The sequence below is a fragment of the Cuculus canorus genome, chromosome 2 (assembly GCF_017976375.1).
Source record: "Cuculus canorus isolate bCucCan1 chromosome 2, bCucCan1.pri, whole genome shotgun sequence".
In the NCBI taxonomy this organism is placed as follows: domain Eukaryota; kingdom Metazoa; phylum Chordata; class Aves; order Cuculiformes; family Cuculidae; genus Cuculus; species Cuculus canorus.
The window spans coordinates 124,318,188-124,340,335 of NC_071402.1; the positions used below are offsets into that span (position 1 = coordinate 124,318,188).

Below are 22,148 nucleotides of genomic sequence, written 5' to 3' on the forward strand. Positions count from 1 at the left end.
CATATTTCAAATTTTTCCTCTTTTTTAGGAACTCTCGACTAGACAAAGTAGAGCCTAGAAGTCCTGGTGTGCTGACTCAGCAGTAACTCCACTAGCTAGATAAATAAGAACAGCAACAACAGGTCAGATTGGTAGATTATCTCCCATAGTGACTATCAGCGGACACCTAGAGAACTGTAAAAGGATACAGCAGGCACACAGCGTATATATTTCGCCAGTTTCCCAGCCTACCTACAGCTCAGGGATTTTAGACAGAGGCGATAACGTTGTGTTTAAAAGCAGCAGACACCTCTCTGCAAAGTTATCTAGGCATGCCACCAGCCCACATCAGCCAAGAGCATCCCTAATTTCCCATGCCAGTTTATATATGCCTCTGTGCAAGCAAGTACATACCCTGAACTTCTAACCACAATAGGCTACAGTTCACTATTAAGCTACACATGCTCACACACAACGTTACTACTTCAAAATGGGAGATCCAAGGGCTGGCACTGTCTGCAGGGCGACAACACTGCATGATACACAAAACTAGTACAGCGCTACGTCCACACAAAAGTAGAGCTCAGCCCCACAAACATTCCATACAACTGCCTTTAACAGCAACCACACAGGAGACTTGGAAAAGCTGAAAATGTAGCACCTGTCCAGGTGATCTGTCTCAGGTTCTCCACTTTCCTTTGGAGCACTCTGATCTAGTTTATCGGAGAATTAAGGTGCAGTCAGTGCAGCTTTACACATTGGAAAAATATTACAAGAGATACTTCACGTCTTTTGGTGGCAAACTCAATGCTCAAAGAGCTGTTGGGCTTCTTTTGCTTTTGACCACAGCACAGGCTCTCTGGCACAATGAACATCGCTGGAGCAGAAGAACCGCTATCTCCCGGGAAGTTCTGCCTGCCTTTGCAGCGGCTATGCCCAGGCTGCCTGTACATAATGTGTGCTCACCATTTTTCTTCCTTGCCACAACACTAAGGCAAACGTTTAACCAATTGATCTGTCAAGATAAGACAAATTTTTAGCAATTAAACATCTGCTCAACAAGCTGAAGCTCATTTACTAACTGAAGTCTCCTTCTCTTCTAACATTCAGTTTTCTTTGTCGATGAAATAAAAAAGCGTAACACCACAAATGCACTTCGTAACATGTTGGTTTTTTTAAAAGCTAGGAGCAATGTTTAAACAGACACAAGAAGGTGAGAAGGAAGGAATAACTACATGACAAGCTTGTAAGAAGAAATTGAGAAATGTGACTTGACACAGAGGTCACAGCAGGTGACACGTGATTTACTGCTGATAAGAAAGGGCCCACCTAGTACTTTCTACACTGTCAGAAATGATACCATACTGGAGACACCTTGTCTCAGGGGAATCGGACTGCCTGATAAAGATATCCTCAGAACAGATGTCTTATTTACTGAACTAATTCTTTTGTGATGACCTTGATCAATAATCCCAGAAGCAAGGCAAGCGACACTTGCACATTCCTCTGAATTTTAAAAACCCTTTAACCTCTCCTTACCTTACCAAATGCATCAGCCTGTGCTGTCAAGTTTCAGCCTATTCTGTGGCAAACATTTAAAGCAAGTTAATGTTACAAGGGCACTATTGCAACATCAGTTTCCTCCTAAAAGGAATACACTCATTCTCCAGCCTCAGGATTTGGATTATTGCTGAGTAAAACAGGGTGATGAAACTATTATTGCTGAATTGCACATGATTCATAGTTTGTAATAATCATAGCAGATAAAAGTACACATTTACATTAGCTGCTGTATACAAGTCTTAGGTGAACAGTGACTACACCTGTGAAGAATATACACAATTACAGAATTATAGCTTCTTTATAAATCCTTCTACACTTCCCTGCAACAAAGGATTTTTCATTCAATATTAACATGCTGGTTTGTAACATACAGTTCTCCAAACATTTAATCTCCTAAGTATCTCCTCCTTTTGTAGAGAAGAAGGAGTGACAACAGACTGTCTCCCCAGCATGGGAACACCTTCTGCCAGCACTCAACGTTGCAAGTGAGGAGAGTCCAGCCACTACTGCCTGTTACCCAGAGGTATGTATATAGACAAAGCAACGTTACAAAAACCATTTCTTTGTCTAAACCCACATTTAAGATTTACCTATGCACCATAATAGCCAAATTATTATAATCTGAAACATGTAAAATCTTATATGCCTGGGCATACAAGAGGACTGTGTGTATTATTAATGTAAAATTTTCCTGCCTACCATCGCTCAGCATTTGGCATAGCTAAGCCTCCTTAGAACCATCTAACAGAAGGCAAGGACTTGCCAATTGAACTAGTATCCAAAAAGGTCATCATGACAGCATGAAACACTGTTCATCTGATCCTCCACGTATGTCTTCGAGACAAGCAGATCTGGAGGAAGAATAAGAGTTTTGCTTTACAGAGTATCGATATAAGCTAAACCATGAAGTAGATAAGAATTGTACCAGTTTTGAGGCTATTTTATTCTCAATAACAGCTTACACATTCAGTAACTAACTATTGAATCAATTACTACATCAGAATGGGGTACTTTGGCATTTTTCCCTTTGGAATTTCTATTATTTTTAATAAGAATGGCAAGTTCTCTACAATCATCGGATACAAAAGACTTCAGCTTTACTTTTAAGCAAGAACACTCTGGCCAGCAAAAGCTTGGCATGAGGAACAGAAATAAAAAGAATTCTTATTGCCCTTTCAAAAATCAAAAGTAGCACCTTATCAGCATAACAGCAGCATTATTTAAGTAGCTTTCATGTTCCATTTTCACAACACTATTTCTACTAAATCATTAAGAATAAACATCTATTTTCATTTACTAATCTTTTTCCCAATTAGAATCTCTCTGAATCTGTGTACAATAGTAATTTCATTTCTTCTCACTTGCTTGCATCTTAATTAAAACCAGCCTGTGTTGACTTTCATTTTTACAATATATCTGCATATTTCACATCTCTGACCCTCAGAGAGTCACGAGCCCTTAATATTTTATTTTGACCTTGTTAAGTTACTGGAACCATCAAAGATTTTTCTTCTTCCCTCATTAAGTGTTTTTTTAATCTTTCTTGAAACTCAAAGTATATGTGAAAACATGTAGTTAAGAACTATGTGGCCTTTAAACAACACAGGTCTTTTAATTTATTAAAAAAAAAAGTTCTGTTTCAAATTTTTACAAGAATTAATTTATGAACCATACACTTTATTATTAATTAAACAAATATCACTGCTTAAATGACACTTTAAAGCCTTTTCACCTGAATTCAGGACAGAAAAACTTCCCATTTTTCAACTAAAAAAAGGCGATACGAGAAGAATTTATATTAGTCACTTTCTACATAGGTATCCAAGTTCACAAAAGCAGAGGATTTGTAGAGAGAGGCAGTATCTTAGTAGAGCAGTGGACACAGATGCAAACTGAAAATGACATGTCAAGGCCAGGCTGGATGAGGCCGTGGGCAGCCAAGGTATCCCTGCCTAATGGGAGGTGTCCCTGCCTATCGCTGGGGGAGTGAAACTAGATGATCTTTAAGGTCTCCTTGAAGCCAAACTATTCTATCTTTCTATTCTAAGACACACAAGCAGAAAGTTTGCCTGTGTGTTTCAACTCCATCACCTGCTGTAATAACAGTTATTATAGGAAATGCACACAGTACATAAAGAAGCATCAATTCAGATGCAGAAATGTACAGAGCTATCCCTTCAGCCTAACATATCCAAATTTATCTTTGGAGCTCGTAGAAAATACAAAATACTGGGTACACTGGCACATAGAGGCAGATGTTTGCCTTGGGTCTTCAGTCAAACTCTCCCAGTGTTACCACTCTCACAGCACCGGCTCAGGCTTAGGCAATGGTTTTGACTGACACAGTCTGAGTCCTGCTAGAGGAGAATGCCTGATTACACACCATCATTTAACAGATTCCTATTTGCATTTACATTCCATGTGGACCCTTACCTGATAGATAGCCTAAGCTATCACACCTATCCACCTGTTACACGGAGGCTATCTTTCCAAGCAGAGCTCAAAGCCTTAAAAGAAGCTGGGATTTACGACCACTTCATGCTAGCTTCAGATGGCGTAGCTGTGCAGAGACCGAGAAAGCTTCTGCACAGAACCTACCTGGGAAGCACGCTGGATTTTTTTTTTTGCTCCTTAGACAAGCACAGCAGGCACAGCCACAAAGTTCTCTTCACTCAAGCTTTTATTTACATTCCAACAAACAAAGCCTCAAGTTCATCAGTCAGGTGCAATCAGTATTTGGCTAACGGGTGGAGGAAACTGGAGGCAGCTGCTGACAAAGTGGGAGAGGTAAATTGTTTGTTGGCAAAAAGCTAAGAAGTTTCAACAACAACAACAAAATTTAAAAAAATATATATTAGAATGAATGAGTATAAGGGTCAATATTAAGATGGGGAGCAGCAAGGGAATACGTCTATTTTAAGGAGAGAACAGCATAAAGTAAAGCCCAGAAACATGTCCAATCCTCTTCAGAGCACAGGAGAGAAGGAAAAGATGCTGTTTGTTGTTGAGTCAGTACTTCATCTAGGAAGAAGAACAAAATTTAGGGGCTTGCAAGGAATACAGCTAACAGATCACCTGGGTATGTGCTATAGAAAAGATTACAGGAAAGTAAAATGGAATTCCCAGTGGAAGTAATTATAATTTCAGTGCTTCATATCCTGCATAGATTTACTCAAGGTCCAAGGAAGAATGCTTAATTTAACTGCTTATCATGCTCACCTTCTTCCTTCAGCACAATTTACCCCCTGCTCCCCAAGCCACCTTCAAACAAAACCGCTGGTGGTCAAAGAACAGCTTAATTTCTACCACCAAAAGCAGAAAGCTACATACAAAGAAGTAGAACACAAATACCCACGGCTGTCCTGTAGGTGTTGTTACCAGTGAGTGCCAGCTTACTGAAAAGAATCCTTCACAGGCTCCTGTCAGATGGAGTCCATGACAAGCACCTAACATTATTGAACCTATAATTAGCAGCCTCTCAGTGGCTGTTGAGGTGAGCACCACAAATACAAGATCTGAAAGAGGGACAGATTCTCTAGCTATGACGGCAAAGAAGCAACAGATTCCTTTAAACTAATGCTTTATTATTAGTTTGCAGCTGAAGACATAGCTTAGCTCCCCATCTGTGCCACGGTTACAGCTAACCCCCCTGCCACGTCACTGTGCAGGTAGTGCTTGTAAATAACCACTCCAGGACAGAAGCAAATTCTGGTCTTCTAATGCAGGCACAAGTTGAAGACTATAAATCCCATTTGCACATTTACGGGAACATAAATGAGCAGGCAGAATATCTACACCATAAAATTCTTGGGCGGCTTCCTCCTGTAAAATATACTTGAACTTCTCACTGACAGGAATTGGCAGGAATAGATATAGAAAGGTGATATTGCAAATGGTCATTTGCAATAACACATTCTCAGGCTTCAGCAGTCAGCATTCAGGAGCAGACTTCTTCCCCTGGAGCCTAATGTGACTACTTCATTCCTACAACACCTCTGTGCTCACCTGTATGATGAATACACGATTTTACAAAAAAAAAGGTACAGATGCACACTAAGGGAAGAGAACTATCTATATTTTAAGAAAGATGTCTAAGAGATAGAAGAAATCACCCCTTCAAAAAGTGAATGAAAATTCCTATCTGCCTATCTACTATCTGAAAATTCCTATCTACTCAAACTTTAATTTCCACTATTATCATTCAGTCAATAAACGTTTTTACTCCTCATGCATATGCAGGTCAGCTATTAACCCTAGAAGTTCTTAAAACAAAGAAGTCCCCTATAATTTCTGAAGCATCATGTCCTAGTGCTCAAACCTAACCATGTATTTGGATGTTACAGACATTATTTTAAGGACAGAAGCAAGGCAGATCTTCTGTCGTTATCTCAAAACACCACCAAACCCTGACAGTTGTCTTTAACTTGAATTATTTACATGCGGTCTCAAGATGAACAGTCTTACTTCTTCTCAGAATGTTTGTATGTGAACATATTTAAAAAAAAAAACAAACATGTTTTGATGAAAGTAAAAATGCATTTGCAAATAAGGCGATTGTTCCTAGATTATTTCAAGATCTGAAAGGATGATGTCAGCAATGCTTTAATTCGGCTTCTGAAGTTCCCTATGAGATGGCCAAACAGCAAACGGCTCTTAAAGACGGGCAAAAGATCCAGCAAGACATTACACAGCTTGATCAAGGCCAAGCACCAAGTCAGTGGTAGAGCTGAGTCTTGCAGCATGGTATTCTGCTATCAACCACAAACTTTATTTCCTTCTTCCACTAGTAAAATGTACCGTGATACTATAAGCTTCCCTGTTCCGTGGAATAGAAATAGTGATATTATTTGGAAATCTTCATATTGGTAAGTTAAACATACATACAAATTCTACCAAAGTTAATCTAAAAGCAAGACTGTTTGGCTACATTATGTAAACAATATGCTCTGAGACTTGCTGAGTTCTGAGAATCAAAACCACAGAGAGCCAAAATACAGCTGCATACAGTCAGATATGGTGTGTCTGCTAATATTGGAAACACCATCATCATGCTGTGGCAAACGTAACTTCTGATTAGTATGTGCAGAGAAGAAATACAGACCGAATACACTGGAACAAAAGCAAAAACCACTCCAAGGTTGCAAGTTATGAAAGCCAAGGGCATTCTGTTATTTTTACGAAGCATTTGACAATATTTATTAGTTGTACTGCTGTGGCATTCAAGAGCCCCAAGCATGGGCCAAGGCTCAGCTGTGCTCATCCTTGCAAAAATATAAAACAAAAGATAAACCATAAACTGCTGTAGGCTGTAGTCAAGGGCTTCACACAAAGCAGAGTACTGCCAAGTGCCAGAAGTACTTTCATACATACTTTCAGGTATGTACATCTAAAGCCCAGAGGTCAGTTCCTCAGCTAGATGTTCAGTTTGGTGCTTGATTCACCCTCTAAGTGGGAGGCCACCTGGAGTTAGCTGGTATCAATCGCTTGGACCAAGAATGTGTCTCAACTCCCACTCTGTTCTGCAGGTCAGCCATTTCAACCAAGACTGCAAGGGAGACACATCCGTCAATTCAAGAGACAGAGCCTGGCGCCCAGATCCAGGAAAGCCAGAGGGGATTCGGAGGTATGCACTCAGTGTCCTTTCTCAGAAGCTGCAACAGTGTGCAAGAAAGACCTTCAGATTTGTGGAGCAAGAAAGCTACACACACAGAAGTCACGCTGCTGCAGCTCAGTGGTTGGAGCACCAAGGAACAGTCTTGGCTTCCAGTCCGGGCTTTTAGGGTTGTTTTTGGTTTAACCACGTAACTTAGATGTAAGAGTGTACAAATGATCTATAAAATAAAAACCACACTGCCCAAATGAGTACCTTAACTAATAAGCTATTGATTTGACTCTTGTTTTTGTTCTGGTCTGACAACTCCACACGAGGCGGAATTTTTCTTACCTCTTTTAGGTGCTTTCCGGTAAAGGCGATTAGGGGTTGTGATGTTTGTGTTTTTAATTAAAAAGATTGGAATTTTTAGGAGCCAGTTCCTTTTCTGGGTCTGGCCACAAGTGTCGCAGGCTGGAAAAGTGGCATAGAATAAGTTGTGGAAGTCACATACGCTATCTTTAAAAAAAATCGTAACTTCTCATTGCCTTTTAAATGTATTTATGTTTTTCTACGGTAGTATTTGATAGTCAAAGGAGCTTGTCTGTTTTTCACAGCACATATTGCTATGTTTAAGAAGTGCTCTTACAAATTCTCAATCTGGCACCTCAAACCAAACACTGAGTCACAAGTGCCTTGAACCCCAAAGTTGTTCATCTCTCTATTTACTCTTTCAGTCCACTGAAGTGCCAGGATATTACTCTCTGCCAATTTCTCATAACTTAAATATTAGAAGAACGGCTCAGCGAGATAAGTAGCAGGCGGTGGTACTATTATAACGCTGCTTTCAATTTCAGGCTGCCTAGCTCAGAAATGCGCTACAACTTCTCTCCCGCCAGGGAGGAAGCAAGCCACCCCACCCCAGCACCCCAAAGCCTCAGAGCAAGCACAGGCTCCTCGCACCCGCTCACCGACCCCGCGGCACGAACCCCGCGGCCGTTTTTCACCCGGAGAACGATCCGGATTAGGAACCGAATTGTCCCCAGTACAGAAAAAGTACTCAAAACACCCTGGATGCCACGACGCCCACCAAGAGGCAGGTCTGGCAGTTTCCGAGCCGCGGGACATTCCCCGCGCAGGATCCGCGCATCCCCCGCGCCAAGGGGTGATGTGGAGCCGGTCCTGCCCCGCGGGGACCGCGGCAGAGGACGCCTGTCAGCAGGGCGAGGTGGTCTCTGAACACCCACGCCCACCCAAACCCCGAGGCGAGGGCTCCCGGTAACGCGCTGGTCGCGGAGGCGCGGGGGGAGGGAGGGGTGGAGGGCGCGGGGGCGCCACTTCCCGCGCCGGGAGGGATGCTGCTCCTCCGCAAAGGAGCGGGGATGCTGCTCCTCCGCAAGGGAGTCGGGTGCGGGGACGCAGCTCCCTCACGGCAAGGGAGCCGTGTGCGGGGATGCTGTTTCTCCGCAAGGGAGCGGGGCGCGGGGATGCTGCTCCCCCCCCCCCTTCCCCGGCAAAGGAGCCTGGCACGGGAATGCTGCTCCCTCGCAAGGGAGCGGGGTGCCGGGATTCTGCTCCCCTCCGACAAGGGAGCGGGGATGCTGCTCCCCCGCAAGGCAGCCGAGGATGATGTTTCACCGCAAGGGAGCCGGGTGCGGGGATGCTGCTCCTTCTCGGCAAAGGAGCCGGGCGCGGGAACGCTGCTCCCCTACAGGGGAGCGGGGCGCGGGGATGCTGCTCCTTCCCGGCAAGGGATCGGGCTGGGGGGGTGCCGCTTCCCCCAGGCAAAGGAGCTTGGCGCGGGGATGCTGTTTCCCCGCAAGGGAGCGGGGATGCTGCTCCTTCCCGGCAGGAGAGCCTGGCGCGGGGATTCTGCTCCCCTCCCGGCAAGAGAGCGGCGCGCGGGGATGCTACTCCCCCGCAAGGGAGCGGGGTGCGGGTTTGCCCTCGCCCCCGCCCCACACAAAGGCACGGCGGGGAGGCGATCGGGGCCCCCCTGTGCCCCCGCCCCGTCCCGGTTTCCCCTCTCTCGGCGCGGTCCCGGGCAGGGCCGCCCGCGGGTGGGAGCCCGCTCGGGGCCGGGCGGGACGGCGGGGCGCTCTGCAGGCAGGTAGCTCCCTGCTAAAATGGAGGGAGGGGGAGAAACGCGGCGAAACTTACCGGAGGAAACCGACGAGCCGGACAAACTGGAGTTACTGGATGCGGCCATGGTCCCTGCCGCGAGCCCCTCAGCTGCGAGCCCCCCCGCTGCCGCCCGGCCGCCGCCAGCCCATCGCAAAGTGCCGGGCTCCGCGCTCGGGGCTCCGCGAAAAGACCCCCGCGGCGCTCCCAGTGCCTCGCTCAGGCTGCGGAGCGGGGCTCACCTTGTGACGGGAGAGCCGCCCCGCCAGCGCCTTCCCTCGCCGCCTCCTCCCTTCCCGTCCCTTCCCTTCCCTTCCCCGCCTCCTCGCGGGCAGCGCTGACAGCCCGCCGGGGAGCCCCGCCGCCGCAGCTCCCCCTGCGCACACAAAGGAAGCGGCGGCGCTGCCGCCGGAGCGGGCGGGGTGGGTCCCGGCGGAGCGGCGGCCGCGCCATGCGCCCGTCCCCGTCCCGGCGGGGCGGCAGCGCCTGCGGGGCGCCCCCCGCGGCCGAAGCGCCCCCGGCCCCTCCAGCGCTCGGCGCCCCGGAGCCCCCGCGGCCGCGCACCTGGGGCAGCGCTGCGCCCCCCGCCGCCCTTTGTCCGCCTCCTCTTCGCTCTCCGTTCCCGGGGCTCTCCTCCTCCCGCCCGGCACGCTCCCACCCTCGCTTCTCTTCCCTTTATTTCTTTTATTCCACCCTCTTAGCACGCAGGCACCGAGCTGCCCCCGCCATGTGAGCAGCGGGGCTGCCCCGAACCGGCCCCGCTTCCCGTAGCGCCCCGGGGGCACACGGGGGACACCCACCGGGCACGGGGGGGGGTCTGTGTCTGAATGGGCAGGTGGGAAAGGGGAAGAGCCCAGAAAACATCCCTTGGAGGCTTCCTCCTGTTGACTGTCCTTCGTGTTTCCTTTGCCAGCCAAAGCCTCCATCTCCATCTTAATAAACGAGGGCGAGAGGGCTGCAGGGAGGCGACCAGCTTGGCGTGGCAAGTCTTCCTGGCACGGGATCCTTAAGAAGCCTGCAGCCCGTTTGCCTTGATGATGATTTATGAAAGCCTTCCACCTTTCATAACAACGAGCCCGAAACACAAAGTTACTTCGGGACAAGCGAGGAAGCGCGTTAAAAGTTTCTTTGGCAAACTAACCCTTACCCACCCAGCTACGCAGCGTCTCGAAGGAGCCTGCAAACCGCCTGCCCTTTCTGTAACCCGCACCCAGCCGCTTCCCTTTCTCCCAGAGCCGAAATAAAACCCGGGCTCCTTCCATCCTGCGGTCGGCTGCCGTTTTTAACGTGGGGATAAACAGGTATCGAGACCCCCTCTAGCGGCAGAGACGCCGGTAGCAGTGATCCCACCGGCATCCCACATCCCGCGTGGGATCCCAGCCTTGGGGAGAGCCCAGCTGCTTTTCCAGGTTTTATTTCCTAGCGCTGGCTTGCTCCATATGAGAAGGAACAGGCTTTAAACCAAGTTTTAGCGCTAACTCTTATTAATCTGCAAATTGCCAAGTGACATACTTAAAAACAGGACAGGCGTGTCGCTGCGTTCTGGACTTCGGCCGAATGTTTCCTGTCCTGCGTTTTAGAGATTGAGTGCTAGAAGCAAAAGGAGAAAGGTAGAGAGTTTTTTTATCTTCCGTATTAGGTCGTAAAACCAGGCTGATACCTGGGATGTAGGAAAATACAGTAGTAATATAGTAAACGTCATGATTGTAACAATAAATTTTCCGCTTGCAGAGTAAACGATGTGTTGATTTTTGCTTGTCTTCAACGTCTTTGAGTCTTTTCTGCTTCTCCTGCTCTATCTTTTTTTCTAGTATTTGTTTCCTTGTAGTCTGTTATATGTCTTCATTTTCCGCTACATAATCTAGCGCTGTCTTGCCCTCATGTCTTTCCAGCAACTGTTGGAAAAATGTGTCATATGAGCTGTAAAATACAGCACCAAATCTGCAGGGGAAGAGGTAAGTAATCTGAAAGAGAGAAAAAAAAACCCTCAGTCTTCTGAGATTTTGCAGAGAGAAAAGAATTTTCATAATTAATTTTAAATTATCTTTCCAGCTATAGATCTGGATAAAGCAAGAGAGGAATTTCTGCAGAAAATGACTGCTCCACATGTTCTAGTAATTGCAGTTTAAGTATTTTCTGTCCAAAGTTAGTGAGTCTGGATGTGTCTGTTTATGAATGAGTGCTTTTGAAGGACAGGCAACTGTTGATAATTTTGTGATAACAGCAGGTATGATTGTGTAATCTCAATTTCCACAACACTGAAAGGTAAATTAATAAAGTTAAGTGATATGTGCTGTAGATTAAAAGAAACTTTTCCACAATTCATGCAGAATGGCCTTTTTCTTGTCACTAACCAAGAACATAAAAGCCATTAAATTAGAGGGAAAATTACTAGATCAAAGGGGAAGCAAAGTTAAAAGAAACAAGAGTAGCCTTGTTATGTGTTAAAAGTGCAAAGTGAAGACAATGCAATCAAAATTCAATTCTGCTTTATAGAATCTGTGAACAGATTCTGTCCTGGTCTAATTTGTGCAAAGCCTGGATTTATCCATTCCTAATAGTGAAAATACTTGGGTAACAAAAATAAACTTTAAATTGTGAGCTAGATGCTCTCTTTGATATAAAGTGTTCCTGGGCTTTCCACATGTTTATGTTTCATATAAACCTGATAAAAATCTTCCACTTTACATTCCCTATGACTCTAAATGTAGTGCCTGCCTGCATAATATCTGCACTTTTATGAGAAATTCCAGCTTCCAAAAGTTTTACAGATCTCAGAAAAATTGCATTTCCCTATGTTTGACCTTAGAAATGCCCCATGGATGGACACCACCATTGATATTCACATTTCCTTGCATAGGAAAAATACTGAACTGTATGCTTTATATTACGTATGAGAAAACTGTGACAGTTTTCATTCTTGGGGAAAATTCTTAGAAGATTTCCTTGCTTTTAGATTGGTTCAATGCAGTTTTTACAGAGTTTCGATGTTTGGGTGTTGGGATGAGGTTTCACAATATTTGAAATAACTTTAAACTCACTGCACAAGAGGCCATTGTATTCCAAAAGTTAATAGATGTGGGAAGCCCAAAGTAATAGTCGGAAGACTAAAGGAACCCAAAAGCATTTTTGCTTGTTTCTGCAGAGGTCCATGAAAATATCTAAAAAAATTTCTCCAAACTTTCAGTGTATTAGGTTATTTCATACTGTCGTACTTTGATGTGGTAGGATTCCTATTCAAGCTAGAGCTTACACACATTTTGCTCTCAAATAACCGAAAAAATATTAGATGCCACCTAGTTACAGCAAATAATAAATCTTACAGCAGAAAGTCTATTGAACCTGGAAGAAAACTAAGTGACATTACCTAGGAACTCTGTAGTCCTGAGTCTGTTGACGTGCATGTACCTGCATTGTCACATTAACTCAGGTGGCACGACGTATTTTGGTGAAATTACAGGTTTGAGCAGGATGAGGACCTGCATTTGGAGAGCCAGTGGTGCAAACCATTGTGACTTTGATTGCTCCAGACATGTCTATGCTGCCTTCGCGTGAGGCAGTGACCTCCAGACTGGCCTTGGCTTCCCAGCCAACTGGTATGTACTGGTTTGTGTCCTTATTTCAAAACAAAGGCTCTGCAGAGCAGGCAAGTTACCTGCTTACCGCACAGTCATTGGTGTTATAGATAGCTTGCAATGATTTGATGAAGGCAAGGCAAATAGGGTTTTTTTGTTCCCATGCAATAAGAGCAAGCAGAAAGTCACCCTTCCTCCAGACAGCATGATGAAAAGCTAGAAATAACAAATAAAGGAAAGCAGACAGAACTGTGCTGCTTTCCTTCAAGAAGCCATTTTCCAGGTTTTCCCTTTTGAGCAAATTGCTTATTGTATGTTTAAGTATCCACACATATTGAACATCCTGGTTTCATCTCATTCAACTTTAGACATAGTAGGCACTTTCACTGTGGAGGCAAAGACCTCAGCTTAGAATTTTCCATTTTCCTGACTTGGCAGAATGCTTCCTTCAGCATAAAAAGAGATCTGAAACACAAGTATAGATGTAAAAAAAAAAATAGGTAGGTCACTAGATGGGGCCTGTAGCAACATGAATCTCTGCATCATCCTGGCTTACTCAGTCTGAAAGAAATTCATCCAAGATAGACAATAATTTATACTGTTATGTTTCACCTGTTGAAGTCTTCATTATACAGGAACCATTTAATAAGAGCCGTCTTAAAAGGATCTCGCTGAAAATCGGCGTGCCTTGAGTCTCTGCAGCCATAAGCCCTCCCACTCAATACTACAGTCAAATTTCATGTTGACTCCTAGCAGCCAAGACTCTGCAGATGGCTGCAGCACAATCCTTAAGGCCCTTCTGCTTTTGCAGTCACAGCATCTCAGATTACTTTTCTGGAATCTGGTGTAATCCACCATATCTGACTGCTGGGTTAATACAGCAGAATAGCAAGGGCTTACTCTTTGTCATAAACCTGGCGGAGTGGACAGGAGTTTGAAGTTAATGAATTTATTTCAGGATGAAAATTGGTCTTTATTATTTCAGTGTGAGTGTAGATAGCTTGGCAAGAAGTGTTGGGTTTTAATTCATTATGCAAATTAGAGGAAAGTAAAGATATTTGGCCCACTACTTTGATTATGTAATAGGTATAGAAATAGAAATGTTCTGCATGAGACAGCAAGACATATGACATAAAGATTTAGTGTTGTCAAAGACCTAAAATGCTAATCCTTCCTTTGATGTTTATATTGCTTAGCTGGAAAGGGAGGAAATGCATTATTCATTCTTTGATGTTACGGAAGGGAAAGGCCTTTATAAGCAATATACAATCCTTATTTATATACTCTCCATAGTACTTGAAAATTTTGCTCAATATAAGCACAAGCCATAATAAGAAAAATAACCCAAAATATCAACAAATAGCAGATGCACACTGCACTTGGGTATGAATAAATTATGTGAGTCATAATGGTTGCAACAGCAGGTGGTGGTGTAGTTCAAGACTCTCTGTGATTTCTCACTTTTTTTTCCCCAAACTCCAAAGAGGAAGGTTTGAGACCCCAACGACCTGGTGCAATTTTTAGCTCTGCATCTTTAATTGGTGAACAAACTAGCAGCATCCATTGAATTTTTCAGCTCTGTTAAAACCATACAGCAAACAGGCTAGTCACCACTTGTAAGTGCTAAACCTGCTGCTATGACTAATTTATGAACATTCATCCTATTTGTCCTTTCATCTTTCTTCTTGTCTCATACATCCTATTTTAATTAAATCTCAGACTGAGAGTTCACTGGGGCAGAGAATTTCCTTGTTATGTTGTTTTCAAAGTTTTTTATACAGTTGAGCTCTAATCTATAATATGAAGTTGATAAAGATTTTGAAATTACTGGACTCAAATACATAACTGCCATTAGACTTGATTTAAAAAAAATGTGCAGAAAAATTTCGGTGAAATTGAACTTTAGTGTGTTTTCCTTTCTTAATTGTAAGCGGCAACTTTCAAATCCTTTGCCTTAGAGAACAGAATTTAAAAGTTCAAATTGCTTTCAGTATAGTTCTTTACATCATGATGAAGCTCTTACTTCAGAACATGACAGCAATTAATTTAATTTTTTTCCAGGCAGGGAGGGCAAGACTACTAAATATTTAAACACATACTTAGTTCTTTGCTGAACCATAAACACTTATGATTTTGGACAGCGAACCCTTTTGTTGGGCCAGGCAGTGAGTGTTGTATTGGACTTGTCTATCCAATATACGTAGAAGAGACATTTTCTCCATGTTAGTGTTCAGCCTTTCTCTGAACAGAATGCATCACATTTTAGTGGGAAGGTCATGTTTGCATATAAGCTACATACAACCTCTCTTCTACATAAACAATAACACTATCACAACTTGATGCAGGTGAAGGGGTGGAAAAACAAGAATAGAAACAATTTTGAAGAACCTAACACCAATCAGTCTCTTTTCCTAAGTAGTCTGATCCTCTTGTTACTATATGCTAACAAACTCAACATGAAATATTGGCCTACTGGTACTAAACTGAGTTTTTCTTATAGAATTGTTCCAAGTAGATCATATTTAAAACAAAACTCCATGATATGCAGTGCTTAGTTTTTATTAACCTTTGGCCTTTTATCTAGACTGACATTCAAATAAATTGTTTTCCTCATAGTTCAACATTTCCTCTTTCTTGAACCTACGGTAAAGTCATCATGTTAAATCCACAGCTTCCCAATTACCATGACAATGCAGTGATATCAAAGCCTCCGCTTTGCTCTTTCATTACGATAGAAGAAAGAGCAGGCTCAGAGCAGAGCTGCTTTAACTCTTCTGTCATTTTTTTTCCTTGTGTATGAATTGTATGTAAGCCTACAAAGATTTAATTAATTTATTTATTTGCTATTCCAGCATCCTCACTGCATTTCTTGGTACTGACAAATTTTGGCTAATGGACTTGTTTGACAACTGTTCAATGCAAAAATTAATTTGGATACTCAAAATTCAATAACAGTGATGGGCCTACAGGATTTGTTATCTAAAACCTGTGTTATGAGCTGTTAGAAACTAAATCAGCTTTTGTCTAAACTAAATTTTATTTCAGCTACAGAACTGAAAATTCTCTTCATCAGACTCTTGCAAAAACAAAGCTTTGCTCATTTATTTGTCAAAAGTAAATTAGACAAAATATCTGTATAGATGTTATTTACTTCAGATTTTCATGAATTATTCATCCCAATATTTCCCCAGTTTGACTGTGATACCAGATTGTCTTTATTAGCTACAAATATTTTAAGTGATAGAGGGGAAGCTACAAGAGGCTAATTCCTATCTTACTGTGTGTTTTTATTTATAAATGTTTTCTGCCCCTTTATAAAATCCTGTCTAAATGTAATTTTGCGTACTATACAATTTCCTAATATAGGCTGGGGTAGGCTCAAACTTGGTTCTTTCATTCTTAAATATGTTTAGATACGGATGCTCTGTATTACACATGTAAACAGAAATTATACAGCCTATGATGATTTTACATTTGGGTTCTTTTTTTCTTCATCTATAGAATCAGTGGTCAAATGTGGAGACTTTGGATGTTTCTTTGGAGCACCATACCATTCAGCTATGTAATGCGATTTCCTAAAGGCCTACTAGTATTAAGCATCCTAGATTCCAGATGAAGGCATTTCTTTTCTCTTCTCTGTGGTTCTACCTAAGAGGTAAAATCAACATATGACTCCACATTTGTCCCTTAATGTTTGGACTGAAACTTTGCCTCTGCTGAAGGCAGTAATGGTTTTTCTCACTGACTTCAAAGAGGCTGGTATTTCACCCTTCATTTCCCTGCTGGATACTGCTTTTCCCTTTAAGCTACCGTGTGTCATAAAAAGCGATGTGCTGTGGAAAGTGTAAAACACAGCAGTAGAAGTTGTGATGCCACAACTCAATGTCAATGTATGATTTTATGTAGTAGTAAGCAGAGAAATAAACCAGGAAAGACAAATGTTTCTACTCACAACGCCCAGAGTTTTTGTTGTGTTTATAAATAAAAATGCATCCTTTCAAACAAAGACCCCTGTGCACCTGCTTAATACCATTCCATCAAGGGCAGCCACCGGGTAAGCACAGGTTTACTGACAAATCTATTCTTATAATTTCCCCGTTGCATAGAAGTTGAGAAGTGGGATTTTGAGTTCTAATGGGTTTGTGAAGAAAGGGGCCCATATCAAAGTTCTGAAGATCTTAGGTGCTGAAGCACGATCCTAGGGAATCATAGATTTTAGGAAGTTTGACTTTATTCTAATACATGGCATCACTGATTGAGTTGTTTATTTAGTTACGTTTTCCCAAAAATGCATCTTCCCCCTGAGATAATTTGCTGTAGTTTTAAGCATCCAGTCCAAAATGTATAAGAGATTACATGATAGAGTTCTACCAAAAAGATAAAAATAGAACTGCCTATATCTTGCAGCCAGTTCTTGTTCACACCCCCAAGAGAGAAAGATAAGCTTTGTCTTCCATTCAGAACTGGGTAAAGTCATCTTGTATGCAAACTGTAAAGAGTACAGATTGATAGACACACAGAGCAATAGGGACGAGAACTCTTATTGTACAGTTTGGGCTGTTGGTGCCTTTTCATTTCCTAAGTCATGTCCATTTTAAATATATGACAGCCCTGATCCTGAAGGGAAGGCCAAGCCTTGGTCCCAGTGCAATTAAAACCAAGCCTTCACCAAATTTACTGTCATCAAAATCACCCTCTGTGAAATTCCTGGTAATGAAATGAAATCTGTATGACTGAGACTGATGTTTGTGATTTTGGGGGACGTATTGGGCTTGCAAAGATAAAAGCATGATGGGACATTTTAATGAAAAGGTAAAGTATATGCCTATACCATAAATAGCGTGCTATAAAAATATATATGGTTTGTACCATAAATAAAACTTTGCTAAGTAACTATGTAAGACTGACAATGGGAAGAGCTGACAAAGTGAACCATAGCAACGTGAAGTCTCTGATATGAAATCTGCATCAGAGGCAAGTAATAATACTAGGAAGGGAATGAATATCTTCTGATTGTCAATCCAGGAGCCTATCTGTAATACCTGTCATAGCTCTTCTCTGGTTTGTTTCTGGTTGGTTTGTTTTGGTTTTTTTTCCTAAGGAAAAAAGAATGCTTGATTAAGCTAATTTTTTTGCTTACTCCATTTGGTGCATAATTAACTGAATATTGAACATTCATTTTCCATGTTATATAAAATCAGCTTAAGTGGGCAGGAGAATATTCATAGTACAAATGAGCTTTCATCAGTGACTGAAGTGCCTATTGTCTGTGACTCAAAAGGAAAATTAACAGAGGTGCCCATGCCCAACCTGCCTTTCATTCCACAGATATAAAATGAAAATAAAATCTCAGAAGTCCTGCCCTCATTATTATGCTGACATTTGGAAACATGCAAAAACATTGAGTGAAATGCAAATTCTAGTGAATTTTGTCAGAGGCAAGTGCCTCAAATGATACGATTCTAAAATTGCACATTAAATTAAAAATAAAATCAGTAAATAAGTATCTATGTGTAAACAGCATTAATACATCATGAGCTTAGATGGGCAGAACGGGGACTGTAAATGTGTTGAGGATGATTTCATTCAAGATTACAAGTTCTTGTCTACAAAGAACATAGAGTGCAGGGTTTCAAGACCTAGGCATTTCCCCAGGGAATCAGATAAACTCCTGCTGTGAACATCAGTAAAGAGATGACCTTTTCAGGCTCTGCAGAGTTTCCATTTAGCAGTGGTGGTTTTGCACAAGAGCATTAGGAGCAATCTGCTCTCAAAAAATTCAGAAAATGAAGGGAATAAGATCTACCACAGAAACAGTTAAGTATTTGTACGTCTTCTGAAGGAAATGCCTCAGAAGAATGAAGAATTAGGTAGAATAACTTGCTAACAACCAACAGCTTATATCAAAGTTCATCCCGAAAAGAAAATGGAAATGACTGGTACAAATGTTAAGGATAAAATCAAAGCACATCCTTCTGTGGAAGTGCCACTGGGTGTCTGAAGAAACTTGCCCATGACTAACCAAGATTAACCCTCCACCCTCACAAAAGTTCGTAGAATTAAGGCAAAATGTGGCACAGGGCAAATAATGTTGTTCATCAATCTTTATTGGTCCTGTCAGCTACCTCTAACAGCACATTAAACACTTGGATTCAAAAGACACATGAATTGAGTAAAATTTATCTTCTCCTATCCCTGGTTGGAGCCAGTGGGAAGAACAGAATTTCAGACAGCCTCGTGCCACGGATCAGCCTCGTTAGAAAGAGGCAATGACTGAGAAGAATGTGCTTTGTAGGAGTCTGTGAGGCACCACCCCTACACACATCTGTGAGAGAGAGTGTGTGTGTGTGTGTGTGTATCACTGCTCACATACATATAGCCTTGGGAAAGCAAGAAACATTTTATGGCTGGCTGGATATGAAGACCTTTTTCTGTCTCCACTGGTATAGGAAAAAATAATTTCTGTGGTCATTAGAAAGCCACACATAATTTTCTTAAAGCACTTTGCCACATCTGGGGGCCTATTTTCCTCTCCATAGGCTGCTTAACTCTTATTAATATCAATGGGGGTTATGCACACATGTGGAGAATAAATTAGATTCTTCATTGTTTCCTTCTGATAAAATTAAATGTTCTTTCCACATGTTAAAATTAGCTCACATGCTGTTGTTCTCATGGTATTGGAAATAGAGAACATTAGTCACTAAATGAATCTTAAATTATTTTGCTTCTTAATAAGAGACTTTATCCTACTTCTTCTAGAATCAGAAGCTAGTTGTCAAAAGCCTCAGTCAGAACCTGAGTGAATGGCTGAACATCAGTTTTGGTATGGTTTTTTGATTATTAATTTCACCCTTAGGCTGGATGGAAAACCTTTTTTCCAAGTATGGTGCATTGTATGGACTAGGTCTGTGCGTAGCAGTTGCTTTGTGTCAGTAAATGGCTAAACTCTTATCCAGTCAAATTTTTGTCGTTAATTCTTATTTCCTTTTTTTAATTATTTACAAGCATTGCAAGACAAATGTTTCTGTAACAGCTTGTATCAGAACTGTCTCAACTAATTTTCCTCTGATATCTGTAGGTGAAAAATACTAAATGAATCTTCACTGACATGCATTTGAGATGGAATTTAATACCTTCAGTATACAAGGAGTCATTATTGTGCAGAATTTTGTTATATGTAAGGTGCTGGGGTGGATTTTATACTCTTTAAAGTGTTTTTTGTAGGGCAAGGGTTTATATTTATAGCAGACCTATTAATACTTATCCTTGACATTGCATCAAACAAGTAGCTACAGAGATTGTTCTATATACCTTTTGACATTTTTAGAATATGGAATACTGAACATTAACATTCAACTCAGTTGTAAACGCATCTCCCTGAGGGATGATGACATCAAACAAATTGGACCATCTTCTTAGAAATTGCATCCCCCATGGACTGCTCAGTAGCAGAGAATGATTAAGCATTTTAACTTCCTAGGACAGAACTGGAGATGCAGCTGCATCTGCAAATGAAGAGGAATAGTGTGTCACTAATGTCTGCCTGCCTGTTCTAGAAGTGACGTGGTATGGGTGGATGCCTATGACTTGAGAGACTGGGGGATTCTGCAATGTTAGAAACCTCTTGTAGATACAGTCTTGGAAAAAGAATTTGACAGGACTTTTTTAATAAAACTCAAATTTATGCTACAGCTAAGAAAACGAAGAAGCCAAAAAAACTTGTACCTAACCCATAGATGGAGTCAACAAATGGGAGTCAGTGAAGTTATTTGACCCAGAAATCAGGACAGTATTATGGGAAAATCTGATAATCAAGCTATCAGAGAAGAAATGGCATAGGAAGAAATAGATTTACCAAAACCCAGAATCAACATCTTTTTTTAGTATTATTTCTTTTAGTGTTTAGTAACATGAGACTTGTTGTAAACCATTCAAGTTAACCCATCGTGGGTGGAATCCACAATATGATGACACCTACATTTAGACATCCTTTGCTTTAGTGGCACTTACATCCCATTGTAGTCAATTAAGATTTTGTCACACATCAATGTATCTTAAAGAGCCATCCAGATGCCCAAGTAATAGTTATCTTTTTTAGAGAGAGAATCTGATTCTACACTGTTGGAACTGAATCTCATTGAGAACTGGATCTGGTTTTTAATTTTTAATTACCTGGGGTTTCATTTTTAATTTTAATCCTAATCTATCTCAATCTGTTTATTGAGTGATTTGTGCCATATAGAGTGAAATGGGATCCTGCAGTGGCAGAGATCCTTGGGCTTGAGGAATCAGAACAGTCTTGGCCAGTTTAATGCCATTCAAATACAGACATTGCTAAGTACTTTCTCAAGTACTCTCCGGGTCTTATGAAGCTCCCTAGGTCAAAGGCCTGGGTATGTGTGGTGAGAAAAGGTACTTCCTTTCCTCAAATTCAATTCTGGCCACACCACCACTGGACTCTCAGACCCCTGTTACTTTTTTCATACCATTGTAAGTGAAAGAATGAATGAATGAATCTTAAGCTTTCCTTAAAAATGTATTTTTAGCATTCAAAATAAAATAGAAGCCAAGCAAATCTTTCCAACCTAAGTCATGGTGAAATTAGCTTTGCAAATAAATCCCAGAATGCAAATCTGTTACAAGCTTAAGGGAAGAGTACTGTCTCTCAGTCTCTCCTGACAAAAAACAGCCTGCAAGTGAGTTTACCATAAACATATGTTGGAACAAGTCTAGAAGCCAACACACTGGTTAAACTGGTGCTGGCATTGAGTTTCTCCATTAATGTCACAGTCTCAGGATGCTTTTCAGAAAAGAAACTTGACACTTTCTACAAAGTTGGCAGTTTTACAATAACCAACTGGTTCAAGAATCTCTGCTGTCCAGAATGACTTCTTAAGTAAAGGGAAGTGGGTGCAAACTTCGGGTAGAGAGCGAGAGCTTTGCACAGGAATCGAAGACTGTTCTGTGCTCTAGGAATGAACAACTATATTGACATCTTGTAAGGACTTGGTTTAGTCATGGCTTAGCTATTTTGTCTGTAACTCTCACTATCGTATTGGATGTGTTTTGCAAGCTGAGAACAAACACTACACCTGTGGCTCCGGCTCCTGCAAGCAGCGATCTATGTACTTTTCTGAGCTTTTGAATAAAGAATTTGTCGAATAGATTGACAGGTAAGAACAAATATCACCAGTTGTCCTCAATGGGTGAATTATTTGGTTATTGTGACATTGATTCAAAACTAGTCAGGAGAATTTGATGCATAAATATACAATAATTTCAAGGCTTTAAGGTCTATTCTGAGGACACAAAGCTGT

General features: G+C 41.9%; 1 protein-coding gene and 1 long non-coding RNA gene across 2 annotated transcripts in view; one reads left to right on the plus strand and one right to left on the minus strand.

Annotated features, from left to right (window-relative positions):
• Positions 1 to 9,554, minus strand: part of CHN2 (chimerin 2) — a 167,768-nt gene extending 158,214 nt beyond the window's left edge. Inside the window, exon 1 of the mRNA XM_054057528.1 lies at positions 9,293 to 9,554. Coding sequence (XP_053913503.1) covers positions 9,293 to 9,341 — 49 coding nt within the window. The 5' untranslated portion in view covers positions 9,342 to 9,554. The remainder of the gene's footprint in view (positions 1 to 9,292) is intronic.
• Positions 8,030 to 16,740, plus strand: LOC128851130 (uncharacterized). Its single transcript, XR_008448398.1, has 3 exons — positions 8,030 to 8,410; positions 10,167 to 12,849; positions 16,330 to 16,740. It is a non-coding gene; the product is annotated as an uncharacterized LOC128851130 (long non-coding RNA).
• The last annotated feature ends 5,408 nt before the right edge of the window (positions 16,741 to 22,148 follow it).